Source organism: Pezoporus wallicus, unplaced genomic scaffold, assembly GCF_028554395.1.
Source record: "Pezoporus wallicus isolate ANWC-B61680 ecotype Strahan unplaced genomic scaffold, APGP_CSIRO_Pwel_v1 contig_3817, whole genome shotgun sequence".
Classification (NCBI taxonomy): domain Eukaryota; kingdom Metazoa; phylum Chordata; class Aves; order Psittaciformes; family Psittacidae; genus Pezoporus; species Pezoporus wallicus.
This window is the reverse complement of record NW_026635157.1, coordinates 4,620,601-4,641,352: the sequence shown is the minus strand read 5'-3', so window position 1 is coordinate 4,641,352 and position 20,752 is coordinate 4,620,601. Positions and strand designations below refer to the sequence as shown.

Genomic DNA, 20,752 nt, shown 5'->3' with positions numbered 1-20,752 from the left:
ATTGTCACCCACCAGGTGTGATTCAGGAGGTACCCAGCAAGAACTGGCTCTTTGCTGCAGGCTGCATGGTGCTACCAGCACTGACTAGCAAGAAAATACAAAACTATTTTTAGACAGGAAATCAATGTGTTCAGTATGAAAAGCTGAAAAGCCATATAATCAGGGGAAAAATTAATCAGGTCATAGTTACAGATTAGGAGGTTTAGTGTTGAGAAGCAGTGATTTTGAAAGATACTTGCATACTAATAGCATTATGCTAGAAGCACACGTTCAGCTGTTGAGCTCAGTCCCAGAGAGCTAATGCACTCTTTAAATGCATTTGCACCACTGAATGATGTTGTTTTACTCTGGTTGGAGCACTAGAATGACTGCTCCTGGGATGTGAGGTAATCATTGGTGTCCCTCATCATCCTTGAATCATGAAAATCTGGAGAGGATTCAGAAAAGCCTTGTAGCTAAGCAATCTGAGTCACTGTGAAAGACTAATGAAAGCACATTTCTTAATATTCTGAACCTCCTTTGTACCTCACCCCAAAATCCCTTGGCAGCTTTCTGGTTTTGATAATCCCACAAAGAAAGCTGTCTCAATGTTTCTTACTGGAAAATACTAGTTTGGATCTCTTCATTCCCACTTATGACTCAATATCACCAAGATCTATCTGTAGAGACACATTGTTGGGAACTGTAATGTATGCATATACTATGTGTGTGTATATATATTACATTAAAATATCAGTAATGGGTAATTCTGAATATATTTCAGATTACAAAAATGAAGGTAACTATTGACTACCACCAGGGAAAAACAATATGCACAACTTAAAGCAGAAAGATTTCTAGAAAGGCTGGAAATGAGGGGTCCCAGGTGTTAGAAAGCCTCCAGCAGGATGTTTACTAATCAACACTCAGAATTCCTCCTTCCAGTTTTAATAAAGCCTCTGTTTCCACTGGAGCTGGCTGCATCTGCCTTAATTGCTGCCTGTCGGACACTATGGTATGGCAACGGTGACACATGCAAGCCTTGACTACCCTGCCTTCTCAGCAGGAGAAAGGCTCGTTGAAATAATGCATGTTACGCTGTGCATTCACTGCACAGGTAGATAAATGAAAGATGCTCAGTTCTTTCTCATCGTCACGGAGTCAGCACTGGCCAGGGCTCCTGTATAATGCAGTATCTCATGTTTCTTTTATGTGGTAAGTACTAGCAAGCGGGGCTGGTGGGGGTGAGCCAGAGCCAATTAAGTCATTTATCTCCACTTGCATTTTAGTGTTGTCTCTGAAATCAGGCACCATCCTCATTCCTCCAGGTCACTGTCAGCCTGATGGTGCAGCTGGAACTGCCCCACACAGAGCTGCAGTGAAGATGGTGGTTAGAAAACCTGTAAGGGTTCATGGGCTGAATACAGCTTTTTGGGAGACAAATTACTGGTGCTGCTCTTCATACTGCAAGGCAACACTTATTACCATTGCTTTAGGCAGCTGGTGCAGTTTTCTCTTCTGCTCTCCAGTGAGAGTTTTCTTAAATTTAATTAAAAAAAAACAAAAACAAAAGCCATCAAGAAGAACCTTTAAGCCCTGTCCTTCTTCAGTTTATGATGTCTTTCTTTGGGCGGCACTTAAGAATTCAACACCACAGGGCATCCACTACCAGGAGAGGCTCCCTGGGACAAAAGAGCTGGAGACAAGGAGAATGGGTCATGGTGAGGGTTAATGATGTTGTCTGAACACACAGCCAGGGTCTGCAAGCTCCACAGTGCCTAAAATAATGAGCAGTTCATTAGGCCTTTAATAGAATAAGTGTGGGATAATGCAGCCTACTGATTAGGACACTCACCTGTCCTACTCAGAATTTGCTAATGCTGAAGCACTTTTTTTTTTTTTGAAGGAAGACTAGAAACAAGAGCTCAGCCCCATGCCACTGTGCTATAGAAAGGTGCTGACACTGCTTTATGCAAAAGCATCACCAGTTTCCCCCTGATACCGGCTTGTCAGAACAAAAGTCCCAAACCACCTCTACTATACCAGCAAACAGCTTTGGCCATTGGAAGGTCAGAGAAGGGAGAATTAATCCCTTCAGGCAGAAAAGAGGATTGAGTCAAGAACCCCCAAATTGTTCTGCCTCTTACCCAAGCTACTGCATGGAGACAGAAAGGGTTCCCCCCACCTAAATGCCAGTTTTGTGTGAGATCTGGTCTGGAAAGACAGCCCCTGTAACACAAATGTCAGGGTGCCTTGCTACCCAGCACAGTGCTGTCGAAGGTCATCTCTTGAAAATGGATATCTTGAGGAGAAAAAGGAAGCTTTTCTCCCCAAACATGCATTCTTCTGACAGCCCAGTATCACTTCAAAAGGCACAGACTCTTCAAAAAGTCAGTCTTCAGGCTGCTCTCCAAGAGTCTTCAAAAGGGACTGGACACCATTTATCCAAGTGTAAGGGCTAGCAGGGCATTTCTATGATGCAGGCAGCTGTGGTGGCACCCCGGGTAGGTGTTTAGTTACCAAAGATGAAAGCTTCAATGCATGGGTGATTCTGGGGCCTGTGTTGTTGGGCAGCAATGAAGGAGTAGGCTGGGGACTGTGGAACTCAACATTTGTGGATCCAATCACATTTCTGTAAAAAGGAATAATTTTTCACACAGTTATCCTGTTACCTCCCAGATTATGCCTGTAGCAGATCTGTTTGCTGGGTACTGTGAGGTACTCAAATGCTGCAATGATAAAGAACCTGAGATTTGCTTTACACCGTAGCTGGTCACTTCCTATCAAGCATAATGTTCCAGCTACTCAGTGTTTTCAGGATAAACGTTCTCTTCCTACACCTTGTTCTTTTCTGGGCTGCAACAAATGTCAGAAAAAACTTTGACCATAAAGGAAATAGCTACCACACAAAACATGTGCTTTCTTCATAGCAAAGGGAATGGAAGTCAAGAAGTCAGGTCTGAGCTCAAGCTATTATTGTAACCTTTTCCTCACATTCACAAACAATGCCCTAGTGTGATGTTGTTTCCTGCAGATTATCCTAATAACCAGTGAGCCATGAACACGTGTTCAGGTTTTTTTAGACTGAATTCTAATGTAATGAAATGTGCCAGCTTTTCAAGGGCCAGTCAAAAACATAGAAGGTGGTGAATTGAGTAAGACCAAGTGCACGTCTTTGAATTTTGACATGAATTTTGCTGTCATCCTCAAAACTCAGCAACTTCTTGGAAGAAATGGATTTTATACCTGTGGACACGTAGTGCTTACTTTCTTTTCTGCTATTTGTTGGTTTTGCAATTATAAGTTTCTTTTTTAAAAGGCACAGTCTGATGTTAGTGGTAGAACTTTGCCTTGCGTGGTATGTGAGCCAATACAAATGCTGATGAAGTACCTTGCCATGAAGAACAGGGAGACCTGGAGCTCCTGCAATGGCCATATCCCTGCATACATGCTGAAGTATTATGGTTGGTTACTGCACCAGCAGGTTTATAATATATTATGTATAAAATTGGTTGTCAGTGAAATACATTTTAGTGACTTCAGTGGAACAGCACCAGAGAGGAGCTGAACGACAACTCATTCTGTCAGTTCAGTACCAGGCTATTAGCAGTAGACTAACGACCTATGCGCATAAATGTTCTGTCTGTCTGTGGAGAACGTCACACTCCTCATATTCTGGGTTTTCTTTTGTCCTTTAGACCGGCTCAGCTTTTAGGAAGCATTAACCTGGAACGTACATAATGGAAGGGTTTGCAATCAGAAAGGCCCTTCCAGTCAGACAAATTATATTCAATGTAAAAATTAACAGACAAGCTAAAATTACATCAGAAAGGCTATGAATTTTTCTTAAAGCTGCTATGGTCTGTTAGTTAACCAGTCTTACTAGACAACTTACAGAAACAAAATATGCCTTGCATGAATTGTGGATCCAGTTATCTTAATTAACTTATTCAACCTGATAGGGAAAATTATTTATAAAATCACCTAATATTTATGGTGGAAATACCTGGAAATTAATATAATAATAATATATATATAATATTTATACCTGGAAATGCCAGGTTTGTACAGGCTGCCTACCCCATAATTTTTCTCCTACTAGTTTAATAACAGAATACCTTAAAATTAAGATATTTAATTTTCTTTCTATTAGATTGGTAAATAGATCTCTTCAGTGTGTCCTGCTTTCCGTACCTCTTCTAGTCCATGGATTTGAACTGCATGAGAGGTCTCTGCTGGAACTTCCATTCAAACTTCTAAAAATTTGGTAGGATCAACAGGATGTTTTAACACAAACATCCGTGCACCAAGAAAGTTTTCAGTGGTGCTGGCCACACAAGAATACTTGCGCCTTTTTACAACATAGAATATGCATGAGTCTAAATACATTCACTTTATAAATGATTTTACTTAAGCTGGTCCAGCCCTTTTCCATGGACATGACCCGCCTTGTGAGGCCAGGAGTTAGTAGAGTTCTGAGCAAGGGTGAGGTCTCCCTACCTTCGAAAAAATTGAGCTGCAGGGATCGACCTGGCAACATAACATGATTTTAACCACACTTTGTCTTGAATCACATGGAAGTCTTCCTAGATCTGGGTGTAATATTCCATGCTGAGACATTTGGCTGCTGTGGAATTCAACTGCGCAAAATGAAGGTGGCCTTGTTTTGTCCCTTAGCCAAAAGGTGACCTCTCTTCAGGGGCACTTTAGAAAGGAACAATTATTCGATCTATATCCATTAGGGAAAAAAAAAAAAAAAAGATGCTCTGTGCTTTCCCCAAATGCTAAATCTGCATACCGACCTCTGATTTATGTTCAGTGTATCAGGATAATGGGAATGGAAAGGCCAGGACACACTTCTCAGTTGCATAAATACATTGTAAAACATTCTGAAAGTTTTCAGTATGTCTCCAGCAATGGATCATTAAGTGAGAGGAATAAACAAAGGAGGGACTGGCAACCTGACCTCCGCATAATGTACTGACGACTGCCAGCTACATTCATAAATTTACAGGCACTGGGTTTCATCACCATATGTGACTCAAGGCTGCAGTTCATATTTACTGTGCAGTTCATGGGAAAATGAAGACTCTGACATCTTGTGCTGTATTTTAGGAGTTGGAGTGGGATCTGTGCTTGAGAATGCTTAGGACCACCCCCCCTCCTGGTACATCATGTGTGTAGGCGAGACTTTATATAGACTTTTGTTTACTGTTTTGGGAGAAAACAACTATTTACTGTGGTACACAACTAACATGCAAGGAACTGTCTCAGCTCTCCTGAGCTTTCCCCTCAGGAAAGGGCAACTGTTTAAAAAGAGAAATGGAGTGGGTGTAGATTTATGTAGGGTATCTTTTTTTTTCTCTTCTAAACATCATTAAGACCTATCAGCAAAGGCAGACAGCATTTGTATTTGCACCCCAGTGACAGGAAAGTCCTATACCAGATAGCACAATTCTAAGTGACCTTATAGAAAATACTAAAGCATAATGCCAAGCTGGATTTTGTGAATCATACCCCATAATGAAAGGCATCTGCCTCACAGCCAAAGAGCCCAGCAGATGCTATTTGGAGTGCCATGAAGGCACTCCTGCATGGCCCAGTGCTATGCTTTGCACTGTCCCAGGTGCATTTCAGCCTGGCTCTCAGTGATGCCAAGGACTGTGAGGAGACAGTCAGGGCTCCCTGGGCAGGCCATGTTTTTGGAAATGTGTATACCCTTCCATCGGCAATGGTCATCTTGGGTTGCTTATTTTTTTTGACTCTCAAATACTACCAAAACCCACTGTGAAATTAAGTCCTTTGTCTCCCAGTAAGTAGCTTACCGGTAAAGGTCTTATTACTGGCTCTCCCACATCAGCTTTGTGGCTTCTATACAGGAATGTAATTCAGTGAGTCACAGAACCATGAAAATATCTGAAGTACTTTTCTTTTAAATGGATTTTCTTTGCAATGAGTTATTTTCCTGGGCATTTCTGTGAAAGCTTGTGTCAGCCCAATTTAATTGGATTGTAGCTGAAAACAAAAATATTACATTTACATTAGCTTTAAAAGTCTCTGCATTTTTTCTCCCTGTAGCACATCTGGACTTAATGCTGCTGAATTTTAATTGAATAAAATGTGCTCATTTTAACTAACTAAATGTGCTGCATTAATGACCTGCTGTATTAAGCAGGTAGTTAGAAAAAAGTATAATATTGATGTTTAGTCTTGGTAAAAGTCTTTTCACAAGAACCATATGGAATTCCTGCTTTAGTTCATATCATTGCTTTAGTTTCCTTAAGTGGGTTTTCCAACTGAATGAAGCTGAGCTAAACACGATATGGATCAGCACCAAAAGACCCCCAGGTCTAGCATGGGTAAAGGATGCTGGTTCCCCTGGCCACCAGCAAGGGAACAAATGATGCATGAGGATTTAAATAGCAGAATGAGACCCAAAGGTTGAAACAATTACCATGTAGAGACCAAATGCCATGTGCATGGGAGGAGCTCAAAGCTCATCAGGCTTTCTCCCTCATTAAAAGCAGCCTTCTCTGGGGACATATTAGCAGGTTACTAGATGAGAATTCCCCTACAGCATGCTGGCAAGGGTGCAGAACCTGACCCTTTATAACTCTCCTCATTCACAGCAATGCACTCAGTCATATGGGAGTTAAACAGGGATGATACGTTTCCCAACATCAAGGATGGCTTTAGAAATGAATGGTATGTAAAATCTACTAAGAAAAAAGTTACAATGAGAATGAAAGACAGTGGCTCATTCAAAAGGTTCAAAACCTCCCTCATTCCTGACTGAGCCCAGGTCCTTTCCAGGGTCAGCAGGTAGGTGTAGTCACACGCGAGCTTGGAAGCACCAAGCTACAGGTTTTTTGGTCTGCTTTTCCAAGGGAAATGGGCTTGTGTGGTAATGCTCAAGTATGGTAGCTTCTACCTACAGTTTCTGAGCCCTTCAGGGAGCTGGCACCAGGCTTGGCAGAGGAGAAGCATCCTAAGTCAGAGTTCTGTTAGTGTTCATGTGTATATGCAGACAGACAGAGCCTGACAGAGTCGGCAGGGAGGTGACATTGCCCCTCCGTTAAACCCCTGGAGAATTCAGGTGGCAGAGGGGGATGCTGCACCAGTGCCACTTCTGGGGAAATTTTCAGCTGGTGTTTGCATTTTTTTGCAGGTAAGAACAGTGAGCAAAAGCTACAAATCTACAGAAAAGCCAAGCTGTACAAAAAGCAGAATTTTCATTTTATGCCCTTGATTACGACGCTTAACTGGCTGTGGGCTTTCCTAATGAACTGGCAAAGATGCAGTCCATGATCACAGGCATAGCTGTCATTATGGTAGGTGTTAAAAATACCAAAAAAGTTTCCATGATAGAAAACTGCCTGCCTTGGAGCAGCTGGAAGAAGCAGACTGAAGATAGAAGGAAAAGTTTGCCAATGAAGAGTGCAGCTGAGCAGGATGCCCTCATGCCTTTTGTAGCACCTACCCTCCCAGATGAAATGTGGAAGTCCTGCCTTGTGGATAATAGCACTTCCCTAGAACCACTGAAGGGTGCTCACATGCTGCAATAATAGATGCTGTATAAGTGCTGCAGATGAAAAGTGGTTATTAGCTCAATATTTGCAAAATGGGAATAATAAGCTTCTTGCAGAAGACCATTCATGGAACATGGTGCAGGAAAGAACCCAACCAAAAGAAAGGAGAGCGCATCTGCCACTGGCCCCTTATTCCGTTACTCTGCAGACACTGATGAATAGTGTATAGTGTCGCGCTGTGCAGAGTAAGTGGAACAGACAGAGGGAGATGTCTGACATATATTTTGAGGTGTATTTAATATTGCAGTGCTTCCGGATTCCACTAGCATGCTAGGGGTTTTGGCCTCAAACCAATGTTTGCATCACTACCATGTGTCTCTGGAGCAGCAGTGCTTACTTTAGAGCTGGCTATGAAAATAGTTTCCATTATAACCCCTTGTTTTCGCATGCTTCTTATGTTTTATTTTATTTTGGAAATCCTCTTTTGAGTCAAAAATTTCCATCCTGTGTGTTTGCCAAAAGGTGAACTTAGCCCCTCACCCTTTTTCGTAAGCTTGGGGGAACAATCTTTCAGATGTTTTTGAGTCATGGGAGAGTGGAAAAAATGCATTTTCCCAGTGGGGTAAAAAAAAAAAGGTCCACATTTTCACAGTAGTAGAAACATAGGGGGAAATGAAACTGAAAGCTGAAATTTGTATTATGATCTAGAGATTTCTGTAATAAACTAGCTTTATAGGGGGTGACTTTGATTTGTCAGAGGCAGAGATTATTCTGATTTTTGACAGTTAATCAGGCACAGGTCTAGGTTTCAAGCTTTGCCAACATCCAGGATACTGTTTAAGGAAGTGTCTTTTCAGTTGCACATTGAAAGAGGTATGAGGCAGTCCCCTGTGGTCTTCTGCCCTTCAGAGTTAATTATAGTCCAGCAATACATTTAAATTCATTCTAAAATCTGATTGAATGGAGAGGAACGAGACAAACAATTGTGCCAAACACTTTCAAAACTTTTTCTCAATTCTCACTCAAGTCAGCAAGAGCAAATGGATGTGCTGAAGTCACAGACAGGCTCAGGCACTTCAAAAGGGCTAAAGTGCATGACAGGGTATGCGCACACGACTGGCTCGAGCAGTTGAGAAACTTCATTTAATACGCCTGCCAAATATTTTGTTGATGTCTCTTTTTTCACCTTCACATAGGCTAGGAAGCATCAGTGTAAAATTCTGCTGTGCTATGTGTAGCTACACTGAACCAATTAACAAACAGAAGAGGAAAGAAAGAAGTAGACATCTAACCATCATGCTGGCAAGTGATCCTGTAGCCCTATGCCGCTTCCTATTACTGCTTTTTCCTGGTGAGAGCTGTAGCTGATACCCTACTGGTAGTTCCCCTCCATGTGTTCTAGAAAATATAAAAGATGTGAATGACTGTTGGGGTAACAGTATTGTGGCCTCCAGATTCGCATTTTTTGCAACTTTTAGCTACACAGCCTGCACATTTCATTAAACCTTTTGCTTTCTATCATTCAAAACCTGCTCTAAGTGTACGTACATTTGGCAAAGGCAACCAAAATGATGTGTTTATTTTGCTTTGCTGCCAAAAAGTAGTGATTCATTAAGGAACGTGGAGCTGTAGAGGGAAAGCCGCAGCCAGCAACCGCCACACAGCCCTGAGGAGCAGAAAGCTGTGTTTTCCTAAGGAAAATGGTTAGTACAGCTGGACTAGTGTCATGGCTGACTTCTCTGAAGTGAGAAGGCACTGCTGGACGGGCTGGAGAGCACAGAGTTCTCCTGGATAACTGGGCTTTATTGTAGCAGCAGCAGCCAGGAGGCACCCCGCAGCTGCCATTAAGCCCAGACAGGAGGCAGAAAAAAAGCCTAAGGGGAACTGGTCCAGCTGGTAGTAGCCTTTCCTTGAAACAATGTATTAGGGAGCTCCAGTTGTGCGACCACTGCTACGGTGAACGCAATGAAAGGTGCAACAGGCCTTGAGAGAAGATGTGGAGGAGGAAAGGTGGTATCCTCCAGCTGCCCTTAGCTGCATTGCCTCATTTTCTCTGCTGGGGACATGCCAACTTGTATTAGTAAAGGGGCCTATCTGCTCTGTTGTAGCTACTGATGGGAACTTGCAGTGACTAAAGCCTTTGAAAACCTGGCAGAAACCTGACTCTTGAGGAACTCTACACTCATTTTTACGTCATTGTTTTCTTCTTCCCCAGTGGCTTGAACTAGGACAGGCAGAATGCTATTTATAATTTTTAATGTAGTTCTTTTTGTCTTTCATCATAAATCTGGAACCCTGGACAAGATTGACATCTGGTGACAAACACACACTTGGTTCAAAAACTTCTGATGGTTGTTTTCTGACTGGAAAGGAAATGCTGACCTGTACTGTCACAACACTGCCACTGCATGGGGAAACAACGTAAAAGGAGGTGCTGGGTTCAAGGAGTCACTATAAAGCACAAAGGAAATGATCACATATGGACAACATTAATATTAAGAGTTCTTGTTATTAACAATCATAAACATATAGAGAGTTTCTGAAAATGTGAAGTGTAAAATTTAAACCAGGGCTGTTGCATTTAAACTGTTAAGTATTAGGGTGAGGACTTCTGGTAATATGTCATGCCATTTACTGGGGCTTCTTCAGCTTTTTTCAGGGCTATCTGGTCTAGGGTTCAGGGAAACAATGTGATCCAATATGTCAGTTCTCATTGGTGCTTTAAACAAGGACAGAAGGTAGCTTTTTCCAGCATCAACTGCACAGTGCTTAGCCATTCTTTAAAGAAGATCCTTGCCCTGAAGAACACACATTTCTTACAGCATGTAAATTTTCAGTAAACTCAAATTAAGAAAGCCCAACACTGTTAGTGTCAGGAGGGTCTGATTATTCAGTGTCTGAGTCTTTCTGCTCACCGTTCATAATCTTGCACAAGAAGTTCTCCAAGACCTGGATTACATCAGAAGTCTTCAGGCAGCCAGTAACTTTTAAAAAGCAGATATGAAAATAATACCCCAAATAATTACTGAAATACTCAGTGTCTATGAGAAAAGGAAGGCTCCTGCATAGGCCAGGCTTGCTAAAGAAAAGCAAGGGAGCTGACTCCAGATCTTTGGAAGTGATGTAAACAAACATGAGCAACAATCAGAGGATGGAGAAAAGTCAAGGAACTCAGAGGGATAGAAAGCTTTAGAATTTGCCTTTAAGGGAGATTAGGGAAATAAAATACCCGAAAGATATTGTGGAACAGAACTGGGGTAGAGTTGAAGCATGTAGAAATTGAAATATTAAAGAAATTGCACTGGGGGAGCAGGGCAGTTTTTGAATCTGAGGAGTGCGTGCAGGAGACAAGTGGATTTGCTCTCCATGACTCCCAAAATGTTTGTGTTGTGACTGTTTTCCTTCTATTTTCTGCCTTTTAACCACACACATTATCTAAATTACTTTAAAAGCTCAGGGCATGCAGTACCACAAGAAACTGCAAACTGTTATTAAAATGAAATGGAGATTTTTCAACATGCTTGCAATGTTCAAGTCTGTAGAACAGCTCGCCAAGAAGTTACTTAGTACAGGCGAGAGTACTGTTTACTTGAAATCTACAACAGAAGTCACAGATCAGATGATAAAACCACATTAGTATAATCTATAAGCATTCATTGCTAACTATTTAAAATCATATTGATGCAGCTATTGTGAAAGTTTCCTCTAGGTACAGATATCACCCCTGAGTCAGAGAGCACAAATAGAGGCCCATGGCTGAGGGCTCATAGTGCACTCATATTATCCAGCCTGGATTGTTGAACTGCTGTTGCCATTAATTGTTGTTTCCCATTGTCCAAGTGAAATTAGCTTACAAACTGTTGTGGTGAATAATTTAGAGCAGCAAACAAGTTTTTCAAGTGTACAACTATTTGCAGATAATTTGCGAGCAGAAAGAAAACCTGTTTGTGCCAAATCACCAGAAATGAGCTTGCCCAGCTGTGCTCCTTTCCCACCTATGATGGCAAAGAGCTGGTAAGAATAAATAAGAACAGACATTGAAACAGGAATTGAGATCACCTGAGGCCCTTAGACTTTCTATTGGTAGGGATCCTAGTACCTGTCTCCTAGTGCAGTCTTCATCTGAAGAAGCAAAACTCACCCAAGGAATGTCTGTTACATGTTTCAATCATAATAGCCCTCATATGTATGCTAACTCCTCTGGCCCAAACCCCTAGCTTCCAAATTCAGAAACTGAACTACAGAAGCTCTTCTCAGTTATTCTGCATAGAATCCCTTTCATTCTACTGTGTAGACAGTATGTACAGTAGGTTTTTTTGAGGGAGAAAGACTTGTGATGATCACTTGCAAAGATAGCAGCTCTTTTTTGAAGATTTCAAACTAGTTGGTTTTTTTTTTGGTACTAGTGCATTGGAAATGGCAGAGGACACTGGCGAGAACTTAGCATCACTAAGACATTAAAAGTAAATAAGGATGCATATATTTTTAAGTATTTCAAACGAGAGAATAATCTAGGGTTATTATAGAAGTTCCTGATTATTAAGGGGAAATGGCCTACATTCCCAATACAATGCCAGTATAATTCATTAATACAGCCTGTGATTTTATTTAGACAGCGCCTGTTTAAGAACTGCATTTCCCAGAACACAGAATTAGTGCAACCACAGCTGATGTTCTGGTCTTAAGCAAACAAACTGATTTTGTTATCACCCTCCCCAAAGTCTTATCCTATGTAAATGCAAGTTCTCTACAGGAAGGTACAAATTCAATGTCACTATCACAAACCTTAGTGTGACCCATGACTAAAAAAATTACTTAGGTTCTTGCTTGTGTTTGCTCATGTCATAACTGAATACTAACTGTATTTTGTGTGAGTGCTCGTATTGGAATGTCAGTAGGATGCTAGAATCCCTCCTTGTGTGAAGGCAGTTACATAAATATAGCTCTACATACAAGAAATGTAATATGCCTTTGCTTTCCACAGTCCAGTTTCTCTCATAGGTCACATTTTGGTAGATGCCTTCAGGGTTCATTGCATCTCATTGGTGATTCATAAGCTGAATTCTTTAATCAAATGGCTTAAATGGCAGGATCTAAGCAGAAAAGTGCTTTTTATTTTTCTAATTTAATGATCATTAGTGACTGTGAGTAGTCTGAGATGTGTACATTGACCCTTTGCATCTTGATGGCAGAAATAAAGCTGAAAGAGACATAACTGTTGTATTGACCAGTACTATCTTATGTATTCAATTCATAGTCTCTCTTCAGGGAATTCACATTTTTGCCCATTTTACAAAACTGAATAAAGAATCTGTTATGACAGTGTTGGATGTTCCCAGTATCTTGTCTGTCATTAATAAAAATCCCCTTAATAAGACCTTTAAATTTTCTAATTCAAATAAATTATAACTTGTTTACAAGCTGCTCTTTTGGGTAAACTTTTAGAAGCAGAAACTTCATTTTCTTATTCTATACAGCACAATGCCTGTAATCTGTTAGTGCTATAAATTGACATTTATGCTCCCTACTAAAACTGCCATTCCCTGCTTTCTACAGCAGAAACCGTATCTAATTAACTCTGCAACATACCACTAAGCATTGCTGCTGTATGAAGACAGGACACTTAAAAATGAGGTGGCTGCAGAGAAAACATGAAAGGGAGTCACCATTAAGTCAGTTAACTTAGGAATTAAAAAGCCCAAACCAACCCAACAACCAAACCAAAAGAAATTGGCAACTAATTCAACTACACTGGAGGATGTGATAACTATACCCATTTTATCAGCTTACAAATCGACCTGGAGGAGTTTATAACTTCACAGGAATCATTGCAGACAGATGATATGTACTTTTGCATTGTAAACTTGGCTTTTATGTAGCAGGGGAACACAAATTCCTTTGATAAAATTAATGAGATTCACTGGAGGCAGACAGGAACACTTTTATGTTCCTGTTTACAAGGGATTCCAAAGTGGTAACTTGAGTTGCTCAAAACAAACCTTTCAAAAATAAGTTTCAAGCTAAGAAAAATGAATGTGGGAAATGGATGCAAAAAACCTCTCCTGCGAAATAAGTGACAGAAATCAGTTGTTCAACATGCCACCTGTCTGAAAGCCTTTTCTTGGGTAGACCATCTACCTTTGCCTCAGCTCCCCCTGGTGCTTCTGTTATTCACCCCATTCACTTGTCTGTGCTTTTTTTTTAGTTCTTTTGACCCTATTAAAGTTACTTGTTTGAAAGAGCTGAGTTCATTAAATAATCCATATAACTCTGTGGCTGCCTTGTCCTCATTATTACTCTGGTAATATTTACTCCATCTAAAATTGCTGCTGGTGGTGATTTATTTAGTCTTTTAAAGCTGTTTGAAATAATACTGCTCTAGATTGCTGATGAAAACACTGAAGAGCCTCCCTGCAGCTCCCCAGCAGAAACGCCCTCATTAAATGTTAGTGCTACTTGGACAGTTGATCTGCTTTTCATTTAGTTCTTCATCTGCTTGTGCTTTTTTAACTTTGTGTTGTCCTCACTTTTGCTCTCTTACTAAATCAAGTACCTACCATAAGTCTGTTATGCTCAAGCCTGTACCTCTGGCAATTTGATGTGTGATCATATAAAACAAGGAAAAAAAAGTCCTGTTTACAAAGACCTGATTTTTATAAAACCCATGAAGATTAGCATTAGTTATGGTGTTCTCTATTCACCATGTATTAGTTGATGACTGCATCTCTTCTGCCTATAATGGATGCCAGGCCACTTAGACTGCACTTACTTGTGGCACTCCTTTTGCTTCCTGAGTGTCAGCCTCACACTAATACAATTCTCCATCTCTTCAGATGTCACCATAGGACCAACACATACAAAGATCAGTGGGTCAGAAATCTCCTCAGCTAACCCCTCTAGGATTTACACACTAGTCAAAACCATAGTTATTTCACCATATGCCTTGCTAACAAATCATAGGATCATAGAAAGGTGTGTGTTTGAAGGGACCTTAGTGATCATATAGTTCCAACCCCCTGCAGAGACATCTTCCACTAGACCAGGTTGCTCAAAGGCCCAACCAACCTGGCCTTTAACACTTCCAGGGATGGGCATCATGTTCTTTAGATGAGCCTTGAGTGTCTTCCGGTGATGCATATGCATCTCCCAGCTTGTTTCTAGATGCCGCACGTTAACAGCTATTAGGCACTTGAGTATTTGTTGGTTATTTGTTAGTTTTGGTTGGGTTTTTTCCATCGTTGGTAGCAGTTATCTGCTCCAACATTGAGTCTGTATCACTGCTTAGATCTCAGTTATGCATTCAAAAACCCTAGCAAAAAAAAAAAAACAAAAAAAACTTTGCTCCTTTTGCGCTTGTGCACAATCTCTATTTCTCCCTATCTTCCCCATCAGATTATCCAATTTATTATGTCCCTTCTTGTCACTTGTTATGGCAGAGTGCTGTCTGGGTGCTACTGTCTTAGGTTATCTTCTTTCTTTCAAAAGAAACAAGAGCATGCACCTGTGAGGAAGGCGAGGGTCAGACTCTTCCTCAGACCTCTATCACAGCTAAGAAGGGCTGGTATTGGCCCCGGGGGCTGCCTGGCCCAAGCGTTCCCTTTCCAGTTGTGACTGTAGCAAAGCCCTGAAAACTGCTCCCAGAGGAGAAGAGCCTTCGATGGGATCATTGCCTACAGCTGCCACAGGTTTTCGCTCTACCTTCCGAGGGGATGAGAAGGGCTGGAAATAATGTGATACCTGGGCTAACGTTTTGGGCTTCGGAGGGCGGCAGTGTTAAGCGGGGACTCGCGGGTTAAGCACAGACTTTTCCAATTTCCGTATAATTAAGAGAGGGGTTTCTTATTAGTTTTTATTTTCTTGCTCATTAAGGACTTTCACGGTCCCTCCCGCACCGCGGTCTTGCAGCAGAAACCCTGGCAGGGAACGGCGTGGAGAGGAGCGCCTCGCAGCGCAGCGCAGCGCAGCGCAGCACAGCACAGACCGCTGCCGCCGGGCAGGGCGGGGCGAGAAGGCGCGGGGGGGGGGCGCGGCTTTGCTGCCGTGGCCCCGCTCCGACCGGCGGCCCAGCAGCGCGGCGGTATGACAGGCAGCCGTCGGCCCGCAGCCGGCCCCCGCCAGCCGGCGGGCTGCGCGGCCGGGAGTGCTGGCCCAGCGGAAAGTGCGATGGCCCCTCGGGGACAGCCGCGGCGGAGGCTGCGCGCCCGGAGGGAGGTGTGATCGCCCTCCCGGCTAAGCCATGGGGCAGACCTCGGTGTCCACGCTGCCCGAGCCGGCAGGCGGTGAGTACCGGGGGGGCTCCGGCGGGCGGGACAGCGCGGCTGGGCTCCTCCGGGGCTCGGCAAGGCGAGGACGGGGAGCTCCCGGCGGCGGTGGGCCAGCCGTAGGGGAAGATCGCAGTCCCGGGCCGGGTTACTGTGCCCGGGCTCCCAGGAGCGCTGCGGTCGCCGCCCGCCTTTTCCCTCGGGCCGCCGTGGGGATGGTGCCGGGGGAGACGCGGCCGGTTCCTGCGCTGCCCTCCCGGCTCGGCAGCTCCGCGGTGCCCCCAGCTCGCCGGGGGGCTTGGGGCTTCTTTTCCTCTTTAATAAATAAATAAGTATGGATCGAGGGTAAAAAGAGGGGGAAGGAAAGGAGCTCTGGCACCTCGCCCGGCAGCGCCGCTAGTAACCCGCCCATCTGGTTGCTTTTGGCTCCAGGACGTTCTGTGTGTAAGCACACTATTGAAAATAAATAAATAGCGTGTGAGTGGAACTCCCCCCCCCGTAAAGCATCCCGAGCTGTTTACAGCGTTTTGAAGATAGTACGAACTACTTGGAATGCAGTTTGGAGGCATGTTAGGATAACCCGGTGTGTTTTAGTTACTGAAAAACTCTTCCCACAATAATAGGATGTAGAATTTAAATTAACTCCAGCGAGGATTGAAGTTTCCTGTGAAAATGTCACTGCACGCATGTTTTTCTTCACTGCCTGTTTCCTTTGTATCCATTAAAAAAAAAGTAAGCAAATCCTGTTGTAGATTTTAATTCTGAAGGCTGAACGTTGTTCTTAATTTGCTTGTTGCTGTTAATAGGAAAATGTATTGCCAAATAGGAGACAGCACAACAAACTTTTGGTTTCCCCTCTTCTTTTTCTTTGCTGGTGTTTCAAAGAATAGTTTTGGTAACAGTATTTTCAGAGAAGCTCCATTATGTTGCCAGCAGTGCAACTTCCCAGTCATCCACCTCGGTCAAAATCTTGCGTGATTTCTTCTCCTGCCAAACATCGCATAAAAGAGAAATCTGACCATTCCCAGTAAATTTCACCATCCCGTTGAAGGTTTCAACCAGCACTGGAATTATGTCAAGGTAGGCGTTCGGAAACAGATGTAGGGAAACAGATGGACTGGTTAAAAGTCTTTGTTAAACTTCCTGTACAAAAATGTATCTAAATTCTTACGTGCAGACTCCATTGTGAGGAGATTTGCCTGGGAAGGGGGGGAGACACACACACACTTATCTTTACTAACCATAGCTGTGGTCTCTGTGTTCCCTCATCAGAATGCTAATGGACAATTATTGCACAGGATTTCTAGTTTCACCTGAAAGAAAAAAGTCACCCTTGAATTCTTTCCCAACTGAAATCAGTGTTTTCAATGAGGAGCAATAAGAGACTTTTATCTGAAGATGTAAATTATGGTGATGTTGCCTCAGTATTGCAAAGTAAATTGTAGTTATCACCATTGTAAGAGCACTGTACTTGTGATGACACACTGGTGGTGCCTCCAGGAGGCTTCACAGAACAGTCCCACTACACATACAGCCCTGTTGAAATTGTTGGGAGAGTGTATCCTTAACAAGAAGCCACAGGGTAGGTAGGTTTTTGGGTGGCATGGATCCTTGGGGGGGCAGTAATTTACTTTCTCTAGTCTGCTGTGCCGGTATGGTCTGAAGGCTTAATACACTATGAAGTTTGGGGTTAGGGTCCAGCTCTTACCAGGGCAGGAGAATGAGTAGACCTAAAATCTTCACTGATTTTGGTATGCCAGCCAACTACAAGCCATTTAAGTCTTTGACAGCTGCTAGAGATTAGAGTTGAAGGAGATCCCTGTCTTGCACATGCAGGGGCTACAAATCTGTTTTAGTGCTAAGGAATCAATAGTGCATTCAGATCCCCAGTGAGCCACACAAAAGCAGCTGTGAGAAGTTACTTGCCTGTTTGCTCCCTTGTTTTTCCCCTAGCCATGCCAGCATGTGCGGGCTCAGATCCTGCCCTCTGATCCTTGCTGTGCTGCTGCAGGCTGCTGGCTGTGCATGGGGATGGCATCACGTAGTAAATCATCACAGGGCCTTTGGGTGGGCTGATAAGGTGAGCATTGTTTGATGCAGGAACCTGAAATAAAGGATAACACAATACTCAGTATGAACCCCAGCCAATGTCCTGCTGGCTTTAAGAAATTTTACTCTTGCAAAGGGAAATATGTACTGGAGTACTGAAACAGACCAAGGTCCTAATGACACTTCCCCATTGGGTTAAGTGCAAGACTGAGGTCTAACCACAAAAACTCCAAGTCCTTCTCCACTGGGCAAACGTACTCATACTAGGTGGATTAGAGGGCCTATAAAGAGAGGAAGAACTGGATTTTCATGCCCAATTGGAACTTTCTTTAGTAGCAATGCTGTTGCGTTAGAGTTTGCCATCAGCTGCGGGTGAGGGGTGTTGAAGTATTTTGGACAGGAGGATCAGAGCTTTAATCATCTCCCATAGCCATGAGCCATACATGAGGGGCAAGGCACATCTTAGCTGCTGTGGACACCCACCAGGCAATACTTTGCTTCTTTGCTCTTCCAGCTTTTCAGTCATTTAGCTAATTTTCTAAAGCTTGTTGTTGTTTGTCATGGTTAGCAAATGTGAACAGTGATCATAAGAGAAGCTTGGGAAAACAGCATAGAGAGTATAGATACGTGGAAAAGGAGGAGTGCATGCTGCCCTTGTTCATCTTCCTTCCTCTTCTGTGATTTTCCCACGCCTGGCAAGACTTGATTAACGTGCTCTCTCCTCATTCATTGACTGGAGTTCAGTGCTTTTGGGGGTTATCGGCCATTGTGTGCAAAGGCTGTCACTTCTGCTTTCTGATATACAGCTTATCAAAGGGCAGCAGAGCTGTGCACTTTTTTCAGTCTTTTTGAATTTTTCTTGGGTAGTTCAGTACCAGCCACAGTACTGGGAAAGCCAAGTCCTCAAGTGGAAGCGTGATCAGCGTATTGGAAAGATAACTTTTAGAAGTTAGGTGAAAAAAGATTTTTGTTGTTTCTTGAATAGCGGTGCCTTGTCGGGAATGAAACTTGCAGTAAAAACAGACTGACCAATGCTCCTAGGAAGAGGTCAGGCAGTTCAGCATGGAGTCTGCAGAGTGCAGCAGAGGGTATCTGGTAGGGAAGGACAAGCTGCAAAGGAGAAGTCTCTCAGGAACCTCTTGCCCCGATGGTCAGAGTGCTCAGCAGTTGAAGCCTGGGGTCAGAGCCCTGTGCTGACCTGAAGTGCCAAGTACATACACCATGGGCCTGTTTTCACTAGGGTGGGGTGGGGGGAGTTCCTCTCATCATATACATTTTACAGAAACAGAGCACAAATTGTCAGGCTTGTGTTTCATCCTATTACAGACTCAAAGTTTTTTAAGGATGTGAAAATGTACTTGGACAGCGCAGGAAAACCGTTTCCCACCAAGCTCCTCCCATGAGATGAAAGCAGTCACTGGTAGGATCCTGTTGTTTGTTGACCTTGGCACTCGGTGAAATGATTCTCATAGGTCAGAAGTGAGTATGTTTCTCAGACTGCTCTTTTTCATCTCTCTCGGCTCTATGGGATTTCCTGTTCATTGACAAGGGAACAGCAGCGTCACCTGTGTCTGTGCAAAGAAGTTCTGATTACCCTAACTGGGCAACCTTGGGCAACTTGAGTAATCCTGAAATTAAAAGAAAAAACTGTATTTGTTTGGAGCAGCTCCAGGTGTTGGTAGACAAACTAATTGTTTGTCAGTACAACAGTTTCAGGAGTGTCTAGGAAGAGAAGTTATTCCAGTAGTAGCTACATGTGAGCCTCATTGAGGGTGCTCCTTCTGGAGCAAGCGCTTCTGTTCTGAGGAGCTGGATGCGGAGATACTCAACCATAGACTTAAATTCTTATCCTGACTCAGTGCGCTACAAATCTGAATGTGCAGACAAGCCCTTGCAGTTATAATTCTTAATGAGTTTAAAAATGAATTTGATGTTTCTCCTCCAGCTTCTCTTCCTTTCAAAAGTGTAAGAACTTTGACATCATTGCACTTTACAGAAGGTCATCTCAAAGCATTTATAGGTGTGGTGAGCTATTCACAACACACCTGCTAGCTGGTCATTTCAGCTTATTGGTGGACTTGAAAGAGTGAAGAGCAAAGATACTGAGATGAAATGTCAAGTCCTATTTGATGTGAAACGCTGAATGAGTTGTCCACAGCCACAGAGGACATTCTGGGCAGAAACATTCATCTTTCTGATTTTTTCCCAAGGGTTAAATTGGCTGGGGCCTTTGAGGTTGAACCCTTGTAATACTGCATTGAGAATCTTATTTCACAGCACCACCCCCCCCACCCCCCCCCATGCTTTTGTATGTTATGGAAGAGTTGTAAGTACAATGCAAAGGGAGTTCTGTTTCAGTTGCTGCTAAATTTACATCCAAAACTTTGCAGGTTTTGTGAATTTTTGACATGGGAAACTCTTTCCTCATTCTACCATTCTAATGTTGTCAGATGGGGCTACAATTGTGGCAGCTCCATCATTTGGTTAAACAGGCAACTTGCCTCAGTCTTTTGGCTGATGGGGTGGATATTTTGGAAACCTAGTCAAAGGCATAAAAAGCCTATGTTTTCAGACAGAATGGGTAGTCACAAATTTACCTTCTACTAGTGGGAAATACAAGAGCTCTTTAAAAACTTGGTCCTTGTTTATCTTGAGCTGAAATATCAAAACGAATAGCGACTGCTGAAAGTGTAGATCTTGGCACCCAAAACCATGATGCTGATTTTTGCTGTTGATGGGGGTCCAAGTGTGGGCATATGGGATGAATCACTATTTATAGAGGAAAAGTAGTACACACTTTTAAATATAACATGCTTACATTGTGTCATGGGTGCTGCTGTGTCATTTGTGATCTGCCAGAGTAAAACTGTGCCCCTGCTGCCATAGCAGTTGCTGCCAGTTGGTCCAGACTGAGCTCCTCAGCTGCAGCAGTAA

General features: G+C 42.9%; 1 protein-coding gene across 6 annotated transcripts in view; it reads left to right on the top strand.

Moving 5' to 3' along the window:
- PHACTR2 (phosphatase and actin regulator 2) overlaps positions 1 to 20,752 on the top strand; it is a 134,141-nt gene that overhangs the window by 42,497 nt on the left and 70,892 nt on the right. Inside the window, exon 1 of one of the 6 annotated variants that reach the window (XM_057407002.1) lies at positions 15,638 to 15,787. The exons of the other annotated variants lie outside the window; for them this stretch is intronic. Within the exon in view, the coding sequence (XP_057262985.1) occupies positions 15,745 to 15,787 (43 nt within the window). The 5' untranslated portion in view covers positions 15,638 to 15,744. Of the gene's footprint in view, positions 1 to 15,637; positions 15,788 to 20,752 lie in introns of those variants that run through there. 6 annotated transcript variants of the gene reach the window in all.